Here is a 20,087-nt window from a genome sequence, read left to right as displayed (position 1 = left end):
AAAACTAACATGCTGGATAAAATAATTATTCTATTAATAATTCATCTAGAGACATTAAAAAAACCCAAATATTTTTCCTCTTCCTCTTTAGAAAAACCCATATACAAAACAACTGTTTCTTAAATACATATGTATAAATGTTTAACTGTACTTGGGTCACAAGGATTGAAACATATAAACAGTAAGTAAATGCATGGCACAAAGAATGATGATAATTGAAACGATGAAAACCTAGTACCAATTCTGAAAAACAGAGATTTTTTAGCTCCAATATTTGTTTTTTTAAACTGAAAAAGATCCAACTCACGTTCCATGTGCTCAAACATTACTGAAAAGAGGAAGTCTCGTGGTGTCATGTAATATTCTCCTTCGTGTTCCAGTGAAGAAAACTGCATGAAGCGCTGTTTACGAAGAGACAACTTCCCCATCATCTTTCCACAGTCACCATTTTTCTAAAAGAAAAAAAAGGCCATGAAAGACTTTTTTCAGTATTATTCCCCAACTCCTTCTACAATAATCTTATAATTAATGAATAAATGTGTAAAGTAAGAGAGTGAGAAGTGCCAAGAAGAAATACAAAGTAAGACAAGAAACTGATAAGGAGTAATGTTTTAGACAGGACAGTCAGGGAAGGCCTTTTTAAAGAGTGGACATTAAGGAGACTAAGTGAGGTGCAGCTACTGAGGGGTGCGAGGGGAGGAGAGCATGCTAAGCAAGAGGTAAAGACAGGAATAAGCTTGGTATGTTCAAGGAATAGCGTGGCAGAAGATAAAGTCAGACAGGTAGGCCACAGATCACGTAAACGTGTGCTCCCATAAAGATAAAATACAGCATATCTGGTAAATAGCTCTGCTTTGAGAAATATATTTACATCGTGGGTAGCAAGTGCTAAAAGAACAAGAATGGGTAAAATATTGTTAGTGTAAGAGTCTCTAGCCCAGGCAAAGGGACCTAGATCTTGATCCAAATGCTGATAGAGACAATAATGAAATATTTCTTGCTAACCTTTGAGTCACACTTTACTAATTAATTAAGTACATGGATTAGTTAGTTAATCCTCACAATTACTGGACAAGAGATACTATGTTAGATACAAAAGCTATAAAGTAAATGGCAGAGTCAGGATAAAAAACCAGGCATGTCTGACTCAGTGTCTCAATCTCTTATCTAGCACACTATCCTACTCATGGCTAGGCATTATTTCCCAGGCAGACAGGATGAAGATGACATACTAGTTAACACAGATACCAAGGTCAATACAATAATCTTGACACAAAATGTGAGTGTTGGCTCTGGCTGCCATGGCTCGGTTGGAGTGTCGTCCCATACACTGAAAAACTGGGGGTTTGAATCCAGGTCAGGGCACATACTTAGGTTGCATGTTTGATCCCCAGTTGGAGTGTTTACAGGAAGGCAACCAATCAATGTTTCCCTCTCACATTGATGTCTGTCTGTCTGTCTCTTTTTCTCTAAAAAATCAATCAGCATGTCCTCAGGTGAGGATTAAAACAAAAGAATGTGAGTGTTATCTGTGAAATCCAACAGCACACTCTTACCCTAGATAGCTTTCCTTAAGGTGCTGCCCTAACTTGGACAATATCCTTCCTTGGACACATCACCCCCCTTTGATACTCACTACTGATTTGTTATTTACCCTGACATACAGGTGATGGTCAATGAGTGCTGACCAGAAATGAAATGGGGAAACATAGATTCCAGTTGCTCAAACCTCTCCAGGTTCAAAGGTCCTTTTTGGCTGATCTCTGTTCTCTCTATTGATTTGATAGTGACTTCCTTGAGCAGCTAGATTTATACCTCTTTTGTGTTTTGCGCAGTGCCTACCAAAATATTGGACATATATGCAACATTCAGTAATACTACAATGATCTGTACCCCTGACTTCTCTAGAACTTATCCATTCCTGTCTTTCCTATTCTTTCTCCTTAAATTACTAATTAAAATCACTTGAGGGGCATGTTTTAATTATATGAGTCTATACTCATCCTAGTAATCAGAAAACTGAATTTTATTAATATCTTCTCAACATTTTATACATGAGGCAGGTATATTATCATTTTATTGATTTATTTATTTAAATCCTCACCCAAGGATATTTTTCCATTGCTTTTCAGAGAGAGTAGAAGGGTGGTGGGGGGTGGGAAGAGAAACAGAGAGGCAGACACGGGGGGGGGGGGGGGGAGAGCGAGAAAGAAACATTGATGTAAGAAAGACATATCAATTGGTTGCCTCCTGCTTGAGCACTGACCAGGGCTGGAGATTGAGCCTGCAATGGAGCTATGTGCCCTTGACCAGAATCAAACCTGGGACCTTTCAGTCTGTGGGCCCATGCTCTAACCACTGAACCAAACCAGCTAGTGCTATTAGCATTTTATTTAACAAATCTATGTAAAGCATCTATAGGAAAACAGTAATAAACAAGATGAACATTAATTCCTACTAGAAAGTCCTAAGTGCTTTGGCAATAAATTTACAGAAAGTATATGATGATCTGGATAGGGAAGGAGGATGGGTAAGAATCTTCTCAGTAAATGTCATAGCACTGGCAAAGTCCTAGAGAGAGAGCACAGTATTTTAGAAGAGCTGAAAGAAGCTGAACATGGGCATAAACATTATTAGCTTAGAAAATATTTATATTATACAAATGTTTATAGTATCTCTTAATCTTCACAGATTAAGAGATTTACAAAAGTAAATAATCTATACAGAAATACAGTATATTTCCAAATCCTGAAACAAATGTAGGCTTTTATCTAAGTTGTTCATGACTAGTTAAAAAAATGTTTTACCAAAAATTTAATCCTTTTTGTATAAATAAACAAATTCTTATTTCCAAACTTTAGCTAACTAATTTATCCTCCTCAACTGGTTTCATAACAAGTTGGTTAACAAACATTTAGTATGTTCTATGTATTATACACTATATTCTTACAATAAAGTAAGCTAGAGAAAAGAAAATCATAAATTTGTCTAAGTTTTTTCAAATTGTCACAAATTCCCCCAAATTTTCCAAAATATTTATTGAAAATAATTCATATATAAGTGGACCCACACAGTTCAAACCTGTGTTGTTCAAGGGTGAACTGTATACACAGTTTGGGCTTGTCATAAATATTATATGTCAAATACTATTAGACCACAAGATACAAATCTCTTCTTCCTTCCAATATTGTTAACATACACTTTTATAAGAACTTACCTCTAGTGTACTCTTCATGAAGTACAGAAATGGTCCCTGAAAATACAGTCTTTCTAGTGTACTCTTAGTCACACTGGGGTATCAATAACAGGAAAAGCATGTATACAAATAATAATTCAGTATGCTGACACATTAGGTTTGAGGATTTCAGGATGTAAAGAGAAATGTGACTATTATCTCCTAGGGCTAAATCAATTCCTTTCAAAAATAAAAAGCATCATAAGGCAACCATAATTTTGAGCAATTTATTTAGGGTATAAATTGCATTACAAATGTTGGTATATTAAGTCTAAAACCCTTGTAAGTACCAAGGACTGTTTCAAGAAAGAATATCTTGAGAGATATCTTTGAGAGAATATCAGCACTGGAGAAAGTTGGACTCTCCAAGTTCCAGGTATTATAGGATCTGCTGCATAAACCAAGTTTTCTTTTTCCCCCTTTGGATTTTTGGTTTTTACTCTCAGTCTGTATGATAATCCACTTTAAAATAAAATCTGGGAAGTTCTTTTCTCTACGCTAGTCCCCCCTGCCAAAAGGTATAATGTAATTTCCTGAGAGAGTTAACTCTTAAAATCACAGGTCATAAAAAATCCTACAAACTGATGAGAAAGCACTAGGAAAAAGTTCTTCAAAACTCCCTCTCACAAACAAAACACAAAACCAAAAAGAAGCACACACACACACATGCTGATGCTAGCTCCTAACCTCCCACTTTAAACTTGTTCTAAGAAGGACCTTCTGGATACAGATAATTTGGACCAAACTAAGACAACACTAGGACTGACAACCAGTTTCTTCTGCCATGTACTAGAATGAGGATGAAATCTGAATGACTTCGTTGATTAGAACTCTAAGGAGCAACCTTCACGCTGTGGTCACCACACAACTGTCTAGCAAATGGCAGTACAGTACACTGAGGAAGGGGTATCTTTTCCTAATTTGCACCAAGGTTCCATATGTGCTGGAGTAATGCTATCACTGGTATCTCCCAATCTGCAAGGATGGTGCAGGCAGAGAAAAGTACAGAAAGTGCCAATTGGAAGCTCCCATCACATGCTGCATTCACTATAGGCCCAATACCTGCCATTTTTCCCACCTATGTCTGCTCAAAGGTGGGACCAGTATTGGCAAGTTATGGTTTGGCTGGGCAGAGAAATATAGTCAAATCTTGGTTCTCAAACGTCTCCTGTCTTGAACATTTTGATTCTCGACTAAGCTGTTCAAGGAAAAAATGTCTTGGTTGTCTACCAAAACTTTGGTTCTTGACCCGACAACCCTTTCATGCTGATATCTATATGATCAGTCACGTGTCTCTCAGGTGACAGACAAAGGAGAGAATGTGTGAGTATCAAACCTTGTGTTGTTAACATCTCAGAAAATTGTGCTGTGCATATCTTTGTGTTTTTTTGCTTTTGTTGCTGCTTATTATTATTAAATACGTACAGGAAGTCACCATGGGTCCTAAGGAGGTTAGTGATAGCAGCAAAGTGAAATGGAAAGTTGTGAGAACAATAGAGTTTTAAATATAAATAATTGCAAAGTATGATAGGGGTGTTTGTGTGCCTGATCTGGCTAGCAAGTATGGCATGGTGAATTCAATGATTAGCATAATTTTAAAACATAAAGAGGCCATCAAGACTGCTGATGTTGCCCAGCCAGGTGTGGCTCAGTGGTTGAATGTTGATCTATGATCCAGGAGATCGGGGTTCTATTCCTGGTCAAGGCACATGCCTGGGTTGCGGGGTCGATCTCCAGTCAGGGGTGTGCAGGAGACAGCTGATCAATGACGACTCTCTCATCATTGATGTTTCTCTCCCTCTCCTTTCTTCTCTTTGAAATCAATAAAGATATATTTAAAAAAAAAAACCAAAACCCTGCTGATGTTGCTAAGGGTATGAAAATGCTTGGGAGTCTGGAACGGATTCAATTTACATTTTTTTCTGATGGAAAAAAAATGATTTATTTTCAAACAAATCGCTTCTTGAACAGTCTCCTGGAATGAATTAAGTTCGAGAACTAAGGTTCCACTGTACACTGTATTCAAGACCACACTAATCTAAAACCTATGAACTATGTATGAGGTCATTTCCCCAAAGAGGCAGGCACCCTAAAATGGGGGAACAAAATGAAACCCAGAGATCACCTCGTGGGATGGGATAAATCCGACTTCATAGAAGAGGCAGATCTTCTGGAGTAGAACTGTGATACAGACACATTCCCAACTGCAGGAGACCTTTGCCCAGTTCTTTTTCTAACCCTTCCGGCAGTGGAGTGATTGAATAGTAGATATAAACTAAAACCATAAAGCAGGGATGAGGAATGTCTGGCCTTGCCAAGGCAACTGAAGGTGGGACTCGAAATTCAATAAATCTAGTAAGCTTTTTTCATAGCTAATTTTTTTTCCAAAATATATCTTTACTGATTTCAGAGGGAGGAAAGGAGAGGGAGAGAGATAGATAGAAACATCAATGATGAGAGAGTCATTGATCAGCTGCCTCCTGCACGCCCCCGACTGGGGATCGAGCCCACAACCGGGCACGTGCCCTGACCGGTAATCAAACCCCGATCGCCTGGATCCTAGGTCGATGCTCAACCGGTGAGCCACAGCCGGCTGGGCTTTTTTCATAGCTAACTTTAAGTTGATAATTTTGTATGGCCCACAAATGATGTTATAAATGTCCAAATGGCCCCTCGCAGAAAAAGGTCCCCCACTCCTGCCATAAAGAATGCTTAGATAAAGATGGAAAGGAGATAAGAATATTATATCCACACTGTCTTTGGCAAATAACTTATTTGGTTAGGATGTCTGTTTAAAACCTAATGTTGAGCCTATGCAAATTCTGTGGGACAAATGAAGGCAAGAGCAATAGAAAACAATTAACAATAAATATATTCTGAAACAGAAAATCCCCTACAAAAAAGGTGATGGCCTTTATATCAGAGAGCAAAGATAAAGTGCAAGAGGGCAGAAATATCTGACAAGGGAGCTGGCTGAGCTAAATTAACAAAGGGGAAAAAGAGCATTGTGAAACACTGAAAAACTTTAAGAAACAGTAAAGATTAGATGAACATCGCAGAAAATCTATGGACAATGTGATAAGAGAAAAAACACAAGGCAGGCAGAAGAAATGCACCAGAAAAAGCAATTAGAGAAAATAATGTCTACGTGTATGACAGACACCACGGAGTCGACAAGAATAATTTGCTGTGATTCAGGAAGAGAATGAGCAAATCAAACAGCTATTTCAAAAACAAAGCGGTGTGTGTGTGTGTAACGACACTTCACTGAAATGCACAAAGACTTTTGTTTGTTGCTCTATTTGCCACTGCCCTATGTGTACTCTAGGTTTGACTAATTCTAGAAGACCTCAGGGGAGACTCATCAATTTTAGTCTTCAGAAAACACAAACAAGGTTAGAATCATGATGCCCTTATTGCTGGATTCAACCTAAGAGCTGTTCTCTAAGAGTTAATACAAAAAAATGATATAAGAAAGAGACATGGCTGATTTCTAAGATTATTCTGAAGACACATACCAACCTTCTGCAATATGTGATGAAAGCGGTGCAGGGGACAGCACATCCAAGCTATTCAACTGGAAAGGCTGAAAAGGATTTTTTGCTCCTCACCCCAACTTGCTCCCTGTGATTTAAGAGGACTATCCACGTGGAAGTGGACTAAACAATAGTCTATCTTTATCTGAATAATGAGATTCCACAAGATACTGTACAAAGCTACTCTGTGGGCCAGTGTGTACTGTCACACATAAATAATGGATGGGCTGGCAGGAGGGAACAGCTGCCTGGGAACCAGCTCCTAGGGATGAAGGGTAGGAATGTAGTGGTGGAGTTCAAAGGCCTGCTTGGGGCCTGCTGGTAGCTGTTATCCTGAACCACCTGACACACTGAATGGGGGGTCCTGTAGGTGGAAAGTGATGGGAGTGCATAAATTCCTGTTACCACAACTATGTGCTTCTCAAACCTGCATCTAGAGCTAAATACATGGGAAAAGAGGGGCAGGAGAACTGCTGGGACTGGGGGCTGTACCAAGCACCTGACAACCATCCAAATGGTTCTGCTTATATGTAAAATGCTCCATGGATTTCCAGGATTACTTGTATGCAGTAACATATGTGACAAAGGAATTAAGAGCAATGAGTGATGTGAACTGGATAAAAGAGATTTTTGAAAGCTGATGACTTCTGTTAAAGCATTTTACTAGCTTATTGCCACTAAAGCAACAGGTGCTTCACCATTCTGTCTCTATTTTTTATCCATGAAGTGACAAACGGGAAAGAGTTAGTTCTCTGTTCTTTGTTGAACATTCTTTGGTCTCTATATTTCTCAGGGAGAAAGTGGGAAAATAAAGGGCCTTCCTTACAATGCTATACACACACACACACGGCATTAAACAAAACGTGTAAAGCTTTTTTCATTTGGGGCCTTTATTTTGGAATTTGTAATAATCTGGATAAAATGTAATTGCATTGTTGTCTTTGAAGTTTCTGTGGTGTAATTGAATGACTATCTTTTCTTCTTATAAAGAAAACTTCACAATTGAAAATTTTCAGTCATTAGAACTAATGACTGAACTGAACTTTTCCATTTTGTTCTGGATCAGGGAGATACTATTGTATAAGAAACAAAATATTGCCAGACTATGTTAGAAATATTCACTGTATAAGTTATGTTCATGATAAATTCTACAAAAGGTGTACTAGCCAAGGACGCAAAAGTCATTCCTGAGAACATGGGAAGCCCTGGGATCTGCTCCCCAGCTTCTGAACATCTAGTGATGGCCCTGTCCAGATTGCTTTCCAGAAACTGGAAGGGAGGTGGTGTGGCTCTTCTTACATGAGCATGGCAGAATGAAATGGTATATGCTTATATATACACTGATTCTTAAAAAACACCCTCGTATTCAGTCTGAGGAAGGGTGGCCACTGTAAGATGTTAATGAGTACAGCAATAACATCTTCTCTACTAGCAACTTCTTTCTCCTTCCTGCTGAGGTCACTGAGAAGAACACTCATTTACCCTTCCTTCAAAATACCTTTCAGGGGGTACATCATAACTACATAAGTTTTTGTTTATGCTATAAACAGAAAGTTTAAATTAGGTTCAAGTAATTAAAAAGAGACTAGAGCCTTAGCTTAAAATCTTCATACACTCCTAAAGTTTGATCAAAATCATTCATTGCAACCACAACTAAATCATGTTTTTCTTAAGAAATGACTGAGTTACTTTTAGCTTATTTTCCTACCTGGGAAATGGAAAATACTACTTTGTGAACTCCTTCTACAGCTACTCAACATCAGTCTATCAAATAAATATTACGTGTCTACTATGACCGAGCACTGCACAGAGATAAAATGACAAATGGATAGGTGCTACCTTTCTAGTGGGGGAGGCACAAGAGAAGGTGGTCAGTGCTAGACAGAAGTATGAAAGAAGCATCCAGCATTCAGCAAATGTGTGTCCCACTATGATAAATTTCAAATTCTGATTATTTTTAACAGTTATTTATTGACTGTGACATTTTGACTTATTTTTTCAAAATAATTATATTTTTCAGGTTTTATAATTAAATTTAACTAGAACACTAGTAACAGGTCAGGTACAAGTTTATCTGGACTGTGGTCTCTCTTCTGGCAGCTGAGAAGTGCAGCCAAGCAGTAACGAGGAACCTTTTGTGACACAAGCTATGATCTGATTTCAGGAACCTCAGCCATGCAAAAAGGTCTCCTCAGAACTGAGAACTTCCAGTAAGCCTGGGAAAGTGGTGCTGTTAGGGGCCACTGAGAGGGTTAACACTTAGGATATTGTGTCCTACAGTCTATGACACTGTAGCACAAAGAAGGGATGGATTAAAGGACCTCTCTTTCCTTCCTCCCACCCCTTCCTGGGAAACAGGTGCTGTCTGTAGCTGTATTTTATAGTTGGGATTGCAGAAGGAAAGTGATTCATCCACATAGTATTTTGCACAGCTCCCCCGTCGCCAATTCTCTGTGATCCACTTGGACTTCCACATCCCCAATCCCTAGCAAAAGAATGTCCCCTCCATTTACTTCCTCAGTTCACACAACACTAATAGTAAGGATGGATTTCCAAAGCTTGTGGCTGAATACTGAGGGCTGTCTGCCTCTCAAGTCCTCTAAGTCCCATATCTTAACCCTATACAAAATATGCTCAAATATTAGAATGATTTTTTTATTTTTAAAATTTTACTTATTTTATTAAATTTATTGGGGTGACATTAACAAAATTATTTAGGATTCAAGTGTACAATTCTATGATACATTATTTGTATACTGTATTGTGTGTACATCACCCAAAGTCAAATCTTCTGTCACCATATATTTGACCCCCCTTTATCTTTTACTAACCCCCACCGCTGAGAATTATTTTTTTCAAAGGCAGTATGTTGTTTGCGTATGAAAAATAATTTCATCCAAGACAAAAATGGAACAAATTTTTAAAAAACCTTCAGGCAAATGAAAATAAAAGCCAGAATAAAGAGGCAGATTTGCAACTTCTTCTCAAAAAAATTGTATTTCTATATAAAAATTCCATTGATACTATTATTTTTACGAACGGGTCTTTGTATAAGACAAGTATGTACTGTACTGATTTAAATATCAGCCTTAGTTTTGTTCATTGTGAACATGATGGTTTGCTGGTGTGTTCTTAGCTTCAGTATTCACCTGGCTACCTTTGATGAGCTTCAATAAACCTTTACAGAATCTCTTTTCAGAAGACAGATTAAATAGCCATTTACTGCTTCTGACGGTAATTAAAACACTTCACAAATCATGCACAAATACAACTGGTTGTTTCTTGTCCCACTTACTGTTTGGCTAACTTATTTACCTCTTTTAGAGTTCTTCCAAAGTAGCCATTTTGGGTTTGCTGTCCTCTTGGTGCCAGTACACAGAACCCTGACTAAACTTTATCAAAGCCCTAATGGCTTTGAATTCCTCAAAAACAGGAAGTATCTTTTTTCTCTGTCTCCCTAGTGCCTACTACATGGTTAATATTGCTAATGGTTAAAAAAAATGTGCAGGAATGAATCAATCTTTCTAAATGGGAATCAATTCCAAACTCAGTGTTAATATTAAAAAAATAACAATTTAAATAGACTCAGTCTGTGAACCAATATGCACATACTTGGTTTTTGTGCTTAAATATTTTAAACACTATTAATAATTTATTAAAATATCTTTAGAGAGCCAGGTATGTACTCTGCATGTTCAACTAAACTAAATAAGTATGCACAAAGAAATAAAAGCTCTTTTTTAATATTCCTCTTATTATATATATTCCTTTTATTACAACCACAAATTACTGCACAATTACTTTAGATGAAAAAATACCTTCATAAAAAGAGGAAACAGGTAAAGCCATTGACAGGTGGTGGCAGTGTTAACTGTTCCAAAGCATATTTATTGCCTTATTTTTCACCAATCGTGGGAATCATGGAATCTCAGAAACTGGATTACACAGCTGCTCCCTCTGTAAATCTGAATAAATGATCTAATGGATTTCAGGCCTCATACCATGTTTGGTTTAACTTTTAATGGATTTTTTCAGCTTTAGCTTGGAGTTCATTGACATATCTTAATACAGTTTGTCTAAGACAAAATTTTGCTAGTACAGTGTATCTGTAGAAAACGAGCAGGGTGTGACCTAAACAGGTCACCAGAATTGAGCTAGTTTCCTAGCAAAGGTACAAAGATGCATGCCATTTGTATTTCTGTTGATGTTTATTAATTACATCACTAGTAAAAGAAGTAACACAATGCAAATAGAAAAGTAACCCACAGATATGAATATATATTTTGGCAAATTAATTTACTGTTTAAGAAAAGCTCTGCTTTGTATCTGTGAAGTATAAACTAGAACAAGTCATTTCAGACTGGCATGGATTTGCCAAAATCTCCCTTTCTGCTTTTACCTTATTCTTTGGATATATTTCATGATAAAATATTAATTCTCTCATTTAGTAATTTCTGAAGATATTTTAACAGTGAAAATTTAAAAAGATTCCATCATAGAATTTGCTCTATAATGACTGAAAAACCAAATGCTGTTTTGTTTTTGTTTTTTTGTTTTTTTTTGGCTTTAAGGCAGCACCAAACACAAGTAAAGAACTGCTAAATAACTGGAAAACAATTTCCATTTTACTACTTCAATTACCACCACTACTAGAACTCCTGGCCACATTTTTCCTTCAACTCATCACCCCTCTATGTCTTTTACAATAGTTGGTGTCAAATGAGGAATGACTTTCTACGTCTTAACCTTCCAGTACAGAAAAGTAGTAGTATAAAACTGCCAATGAATCAGTTACTAAGTTAGCATAATTGTTAGAATGTGCCCAGGCAACAGTGGGATCTCTATCAAATATGAAGTTCTTTGGGGTGCACATTTTATCTTGACCCCTGAAAATTTTAGGATCTTGCATGAGAAACAAATCCAGTGAAAACGTAGTTTATGGTAAGTTGAGTTGTTACATACCTGCTTTATGGGCAGACATGGACAGAACTGGCCCTTGGGTAATCCTTCTTTTGTAAAATTTGTTTGGTGAATAATATATTCCTGTACTCTTTATATAAAAGTTTATTCAAGGGAATAATCCTAGTTAAATCTTGGGAAGATGGTAGGGAAAAGAAGGAACAGATATTTGCAGGCTAGAACAGACAGAGCCTGATATTCTGAAATGAATCAGGCAACTCAAATCTCTAAACTTGAATTGCTAGTGAAGTCCCAAAAAGTAACCCTGAATAAATTCTTAGATGGATTTGGTCACTTTGTTTAGTGTAAAATTAGTTCCTAAATATTTATGGCTACTATTTACTCTTTTAACTTATAATTAAAAAGACTTTACATATGTAACATGTATTATCACCAGTATTAATAACATTTCAAGAATTTATAGGCAGACTCCTTAGGCTCTGAAAACTTAAATAACCCAACTCCCTCACAGGCGATAGGGTAAAGAGAAGAAACTTGAACATGCTCCCTTGGATGATGAATCTTTATGATTTACAGGAGAGGGATGTGGTAATAGACAAAGGCATTTATAAAGGTTTAACCAGGATAATCTAATACCATAGGGCTAACAGAATGTACACTGGGCTAGAAAAGAATGCAGAATCAGAACAGAAGTGAAGACCGTAAATGATCTGATCTGAGGATAATGACATGATCAAACCAGAAAATTTCTAATGTAACATTTGCAACATTTCATAATGTGAAGGATATATATTAAGAACCTAGCCCAGCCAGGCATGGCTCAGCGGTTGAGCATTGACCTAGGATCCAGGCGATCAGGGTTCGATTCCCGGTGAGGGCATATGCCCGGGTTGCGGACTGCAGCCGATCAATGACTCTCTCATCATTGATGTTTCTATCTCTCTCTCTCCTTCTCCCTTCCTCTCTCTGAAATCAATAAAGATATCTAAAAAAAAAAAAAAGGACCTAGATGGGACAAGGATATAACCTAAAAATTTAGAGCAGAGGCTCTTAACCCTACACAACATGGTCACACTTTCTGGTGTTTGTAACTCCCTGAAATTACATGTGTAAGAAAACATGTGTATGCACCTGTTGGGAGAGACTAAGTAATTTTTATCACATTCTCAAATAGATTAACAATCTATTCAAAGATTAAGTGACAAAGATGAATCAGCAAACCTGAGCAATAATAAGGTAAATACAGTGCTATGGTAAAATGATTCATAAAATAAAACACTACAACTTTAAGTACTACCCATATTAGTGTATATAGTTAACTTTAAATAACAGATGAATATCAGATTACATCCATTTTCAACATAAGGTCTCTTAAAATTTAAAAGAAAAAAAAAAGTTTCTCCAACAGGACAAAGTGTAAAATGAGAAATTTACTAATCCCAGGTCCTTTAAAAATGTCTTACATTTTCTACCAACTAAAACAGATTAATTAAAATAAAGAAAACAAGCCAGAATAAAGCAAAGTGGTAAAGGACATCTTTGCTGTATAAAAATTCCAAATAAAACCTTGGTCTTAGTAAAATCCTATATGTATATCTGCACAGTTTTGACTTTTCACTGTACCTTTTCACTGATGTGGCCCTAAAGCCACTGTAGGCTGCCTTCTCCACACTAGGCACTCCTCTATGTAAGGAAGCAGTCACCACACTAAGCATAATAAATACAGTTTTTTAGTAGGGAAACAACTGAAGAGAAATATGGATGAGAAAAGACTAGAGACCAAGGATACAGGGGATCTTAATTGGACGGTTATGACCAAATTAAACTGAAAAAAATTTTGTCTTTAAAACATTTAATAGTGTGGTTTTTAACCTCCTGGCATTGATACTGCACACACCCAAAACATAGAAATCAACCCATTTATAATTTCTTATCAGTATAATCTTCTAATTGTACATATCAGTGAAAGAGAAAAATGACATCATATTCCCAATCAGCAGATATACTAAGTTAATCATATGTTGCTTTAAATATTTAGAACAATTTGAGGAAAAAGACTGTGCTATCCTACTTAAAGTTCATCTTGCCTTAAAATAGTATGGAAGGAGGAGGGAAGATGGTGGCACACTGACAAGAAGCAAAGCACCCTTACTCCCAGCCACGGACTGGATTTACTGCTAAAATACTGCGTAATCAGTTTGGAAAAACAAGAGAGATATACCTGAGAGGACATATTTCAAGCAAGGAGCACTGAAGAAACATTATAGAGTTTGGTAAGGGGGAGGTGTAGAAAGGGGAGTCCCCCCTGAAGTCAGTGCTGGGCTCCGAGGCCTGAAGGTTAAAGGCTGCAAAGCTCCCTTCCCTTGGGAGTGTGGACTGGCATCCAAAGGCTAAGATTTCAAACCTGGAGCAGAGGAGAAGGGAAGGAGAGCCCGTGCCTGTGAGGAGGGTACTGCGCCTTCCCAGTGAAACGACGTGCCTAATGGCAGCAGCTGGGAGAGTAGACTTTCACCTGGGTACTGCCCACAGGAAAGGCTGTCTGGTAGTATGTGGCTTCCAAATAGAAAGGGGCAAAAGGGCTGCAGTCAGCAGTGACCTAAAGAGACCCTCTGGTTTCCTGTAAGGCATTGTGTAGAATCCCAAAGAGCATTTGAATTGTGTGGAGCAGGGAAGGGAAAGAGAACCCTCCTGCCACCAAAGAGAGGACCAGAGCTGCCGGTGGGGCAGCTCGAGACTCTAGCTGCCAGAGTGGCTGGTGGGGTGAATCAGAGTCTTTTTATTTTTATTTTTAAAATATATCTTTATTGATCTCAGAGAGAGAAAGGGAAAGGGAGAGAGAGAAAAAAACATCAATGATCAGAGAATCATTGATTGGCTGCCTCCTGCACGCCCCCGACTGGGGATCGAGCTGGCAACCCAGGCATGTGCCCTGACCTGGAATTGAACCTCAATTTCCTGGATCCTAGGTCGATGCTCAACCACTGAGCCATGCTTGGCTGGGCAAATCAGAGATTTTTTTACCTGCTCCAAGGGGAGTTGGGATAGTGAGAAAGGAGCTGCCCCAGCTTTACTGAGATCAGCTGTGCAGGAGAACTGCGTGGGTTCTGAGTAATGGTTATGAAGATGCTAAGGGGAATTATGGAGAATAATAAGACACTTAATGGAAAGGTCGAGGAATTTAGTGAAAACTTCATTAGCATGAAAAAAGATGAAGATGAAGATACAATAAATAAAAACCAGGAAGAAATGAAGAATACTATATCTGATATCACGAATATGCTGGAAGGAATTAAAAGCGGGCTCAGTGAAGCAGAGGATAGAACAAGTGAATTAGAAGGTAGAAAAAAAATCAGAGCAGTACAACAAAAAACACTTAAAAAGCATGAGGACAGTCTAAGGGAGCTTTGGGAAAACATAAACAAAACAACATTCCCATCACAGGGGTAACAGAGGGAGAGCAATGTCAGCAAGGGATACAGAACCTGCTAGAAGAAATGACAGAAAACTTCCCTAACCTGGTGAAGGAGAAAGCCACAGAAGTTCAGAAAGCACAGAGGGTTACAAAGAAGAGGAACCCAATGAGATGCACTCCAAGACACATCATAATTAAAATGACAAATGTTAAGGACAAAGAGAAAATATTAAGGGCTGCAAGAGAGAGACAAGCAGTGACCTACAAGGCAGCCCCCAAAATGCTGACATCAGATCTCTCAACAGAAACACTTCAGGCCAGAAGAGAGTGGCATGAAGTTCTCGAAGTAATGAAAACCAAGAACATACAACGAAGACTGCTTTATCCAGCAAGGCTATCGTTTAAAATTGAAGGTGGCCCGGCCGGGCGTGGCTCAGCGGTTGAGCGTCGACCTGGGATCCAGGCGATCCGTGTTCGATTCCGGGTCAGGGCACATGCCCGGGTTGCGGGCTCGATCAATGACTCTCTCATCACTGGTGTTTCTATCTCTTTCTCTCCCTCTCCTTTCCTCTCTCTGAAATCAATAAAGATATATTTAAATAAATAAATAAATAAATAAATAAATAAATAAATAAATAAAATTGAAGGTGAAATAAAGAGCTTCCCAGACAAAAGAAGGCTAAAGGAATTCAGTACAACCAAACAAGCATTGCAAGAAATGCTAAGAGGACTGCTTTAAGAAAAAGAAAGAATACTGAGAGAAAGGTACATCAGCATAAAGGGAAGAAATGGCATTAAATAAGTATGTATCAATATTAACCTTAAATGTAAACAGAATAAATGCTCCAATCAAAAGACACAGGGTAGCTGAATGGATAAGAAAACAGGACCCAAATATAAGCTGTCTACAAGAGACCCACCTGAGAGCAAAAGAGTCACACATGCTAAAAGTGAAGGGATGGAAAAAAATTCTATGCAAATGAAAACAACAAAAAAAGCTGGAGTAGCAATACTTATTTCTGACAAAGTAGACCTCAAAATAAAGACTTAACAAGAGACTAAGAAGATCACTACATAATACTAAAGGGATCAATCCAACAGGAGGAAATAATCCTTATAAATATATATGAACCCAATATAGGAGCACCTAAATATATAAAATACTTCATGATAAACTTTAAGGGGGAGATTAGCAGCAACACAATCATAGTGGGGGACCTTAACACCCACTGTCATCACTGAACAGATCATCAAAACAAAAAATCAACAGAGAAACAGAGACTCACTAGCTGTAATGGACTTAATTGACATTTATAGAACATTTCATTCCAAAGCAGCAGAATACACATTCTTCTCAAATGTACATGGAACATCCTCAAAAACAGACCACATGTTAGGGCACAAAACAAGTCTGTAAAAGTTCAAGAAGACTGAAATCATATCAAGTATCTTCTCAGATCATAATGGCATGAAACTAGAAATCAACCACTATAAAAAAAACTCAAAAATATTTAAACACATGAAGGCTAAATAGCATGCTATTAAACAATGAATGGGTTACCAAAGAGATCAAGGAAGAAATCAAACACCTCCTGGAAAAAATTAAAATGAACAGACAACAACCCAAAATCTATGGCACACAGCAAAAGCAGTTCTGAGAGGAAAGTTCATAGCAGTACAGGCATATGTCAAGAAACAAGAAAAAGTTCTACTAAACCATCTAACACAACAACAACAACTAAAAATATTAGAAGGAGAACAGCAAGAACAGCCCTGAGGAAGTAGAATGAAGGAAATAGTAAGGATCAGAGCAGAAATGAATGGAACAGAGACTAAAAAAAATAATAAAATACAAGAATCAATGAAACCAAGAGCTGGTTCTCTGAAAACATAAATAAGATTGAGGAATCTTTAGACAGACTCACCAAGAAACAATGAAAGAGGACCCAAATAAATAAAATCAGAAATGAATGAGGGGATATAACAACTGACCTAACAGAAATACAAGGAATTGTAAGAAAATACTATGAGCAACGATATGCCAACAAGCTGGACAATGTGGACAAAATGGACAAATCCCTAGAAAAATACAACCTTCCAACACTCAATCAGGGAAGAGTCAGAAAACCTGAATAGGCCGATAACAACTAATGAAATTGAAGCAGTAATCAAAAAACTCCCAGTAAACAAAAGTCCGGTAGTAGATGAATTTACAGGTGAGTTTTACCGAACATTAAAAGAATTAACACCTACCCTCCTCAAAATATTCCAGAAAATTCAAGAGGAGGGAAAACTCTCAAGCTCTTTTTATGAGGCCAGCATCATCCTAATCCCCAAACCAGATAAAGACACTAAAAAGAAAAAAAATTACAGGCCAATATCCCTGATGAACACAGATGCTAAAATCCTCAACAAAATACTAGCAAACCATATCCAGCAATACATTAAAAAGATCATACACCACAACCAAGTGGGATTCGCTCCGGGGATGCGAGGCTGATATAATATTCACAAATCAATAAATGTGATATACCACATAAACAAAATGAAAGACAAAAATCATATGATCATATCAATAGATGCAGAAAAAGCATTCAACAAAATCCAGCACCCATTCCTGATAAAAACTTTCAGCAAAATGGGAATAGAGGGAACATACCTCAACATAATAAAGGCCATATATGACAGACCTACAGTCAACATCATACTCAATGGGCAAAAACTAAAACTATTTCCATTAAAAACAGGAACAAGACAGGGATGTCCACTTTCACCACTCTTATTCAACATAGTACTGGAAGTCTTCGCCATAGCCATTAGACAGGTTGAAAACATAAAAGGTATCCAAATTGGAAAGGAGGAAGTAAAACTGTCATTATTTGCAGATGACATGATATTGTATATACAAAATCCTAAAGACTCCACCAAAGTACTACTAGATTTAATAAATGAATCTGCCAAGGTGGCAGGATACAAAATTAACGTCCAAAAATCAACAGCATTTTTATACACCAACAATGAACTCTCAGAAAGAGAAACTGAAAAACAATACCATTTACAATTGCAACTAAAAAAATAAAGACACCTTGGAATAACCTTAACCAAGGATATAAAAGACCTGTACTTGGAAAACTACAAGACACTGAAAAAAGAAATAGAGGAAGATATAAACAATTGGAAGAATATACTTGTCCATACTACCTAAAGCAATCTATAGATTCAATGCAATTCCTATGAAAATACCAACATCATATTTCACAGAGCTAGAATAAATATTCCAAAAACTTATATGTAACCAAAAAAGACGCTGAATAGCCACAGCAATCTTGAGAAAAAGGAACCGAGCTGGAGGGTCACTTTACTGGATATCAAATTATACTACAAAGTCATTGTAATCAAAACAGCCTGGTATTGGTACAACCACAGACATATAGATCAATGGAACAGAACAGAGACCCCAGAAATAGACTCACGCCATTACAGTCAATTAACATCTGACAAAGGAGGTAAAAGCATACAATGGAGTAAAGACAGTCTCTTCAATAAATGGTGCTGGGAAAATTGGACAGCCACATGCAAAAACATGAAACTAGATCACCAACTTACTCCATACACAACAATAAATTCAAAATGGACAAAAGACTTAAATTTAAGTCACAAAACCATAAAAATTCTGGAAGAAAACATAGGCAGTAAAGTCACAGACATCTCAGGTAGTGCAATTTTCACTGATACATCTCCTAAGGCAAGAGGAACTAAAGAAAAAATAAACAAATGGGACTACATCAAACTAAAAAGCTTCTGCACAGCAAAGGAAATCAGCCTCAAAATATAAAGAAACCCCACTGTATGGTAGAACATATCTGCCAAGGCTATATCTGATAAGGGGCTAATTTCCAAAATATACAAACAACTCATACAACTCAACAAGAGGAAGACAGAGAATCCAATTAAAAAATGGGCAAAGGACCTGAATAGACACTTCTCTAAAGAGGACATACAGATGGCCAAGAGACATATGAAAGAATGCTCAATGTCGGTAATCATCAGGGAGATTCAAATTTAAACCACATGAAGTATCACTTCACACCTGTAAGAATGGCTACCATCAACAAATCAACAAATTACATATGCTGGAGAGGTTGTGGAGAAAAGGGAACCCTGGTACACTGCTGGTGGAAATGCAGACTGGTGTAGCCACTATTAGTGGCTAATAGTGGAAAACAGTATGGTGGTTCCTCAAAAAACTAAAAATGGAACTGACTTTTGACCCAGTGATCCCACTTTTAGTAATATATACTAATAATCCTGAAACACTAATCAGAAAGAATATATGCACCCCTATGTTCATAGCAGGGCAATTTACAATAGCTAAGATTTGGAAACAGTCCAAGTGCCCATCAGTGGATGAGTGGATAAAAAAGATGTGGGACATTTACAACAGGCAGCTGTGAAGAAGAAAGTTCTCTTACCCTTTGCAACCTGGAGAAAATTATGCTAAACGAAATAAGTCACGTAGAGAAAGACAAGTACCACATGATGTCACTTATATGTGGAATCTAAAGAACAGTAATCTGATGAAAAAACAGATTCAGACATAGAAGCATGGAACAGACTGACAAATCGCAGAGGGAAGGTGGGGCTAGGGAAGAGATAACCAAATAATTTATATGCATATATGCATAACCCATGGACACAGACAGTAGTGTGGTGGAGACTTGGGTCCAGGAGTGGGTGCAGGGTGAAAGGAGTCAATGGGGAGAAAAAGGGGACATCTGTAATATTTTGAATAATTTTTAAAAAATAAAATAAAATTTAAAAAATGCCCGGCTACAGATCAGAAATAAAATAGTATGCATTTTCTAGGCACATACTAGTGAAGAGATGAGGGAATGAGAAGTGAGATGCCTCAAACTTTGATATATAATAAGAAACACATAAGGTATAGAGTTTCTAGTATATAACACATAAACCATACCTTTTA

At 37.4% G+C, this 20,087-nt stretch overlaps 1 protein-coding gene across 4 annotated transcripts in view; it reads right to left on the bottom strand.

Moving 5' to 3' along the window:
- Positions 1-20,087, bottom strand: part of MICU2 (mitochondrial calcium uptake 2) — a 119,852-nt gene that overhangs the window by 92,340 nt on the left and 7,425 nt on the right. For 3 of the 4 annotated variants that reach the window (XM_016212905.2, XM_016212907.2, XM_016212906.2), the window contains exon 2: positions 308-452. In XM_016212905.2, the coding sequence (XP_016068391.1) occupies positions 308-452 (145 nt within the window). Of the gene's footprint in view, positions 1-307; positions 453-6,757; positions 6,832-20,087 lie in introns of those variants that run through there. The other variant, XM_016212908.2, reaches the window with a different exon arrangement.

The sequence above is a fragment of the Miniopterus natalensis genome, chromosome 2 (assembly GCF_054644295.1).
Source record: "Miniopterus natalensis isolate mMinNat1 chromosome 2, mMinNat1.hap1, whole genome shotgun sequence".
Lineage (NCBI taxonomy): Eukaryota > Metazoa > Chordata > Mammalia > Chiroptera > Miniopteridae > Miniopterus > Miniopterus natalensis.
The sequence above is the reverse complement of the archived record's forward strand: the minus strand, read 5'-3'. Positions and strand labels throughout refer to the sequence as shown.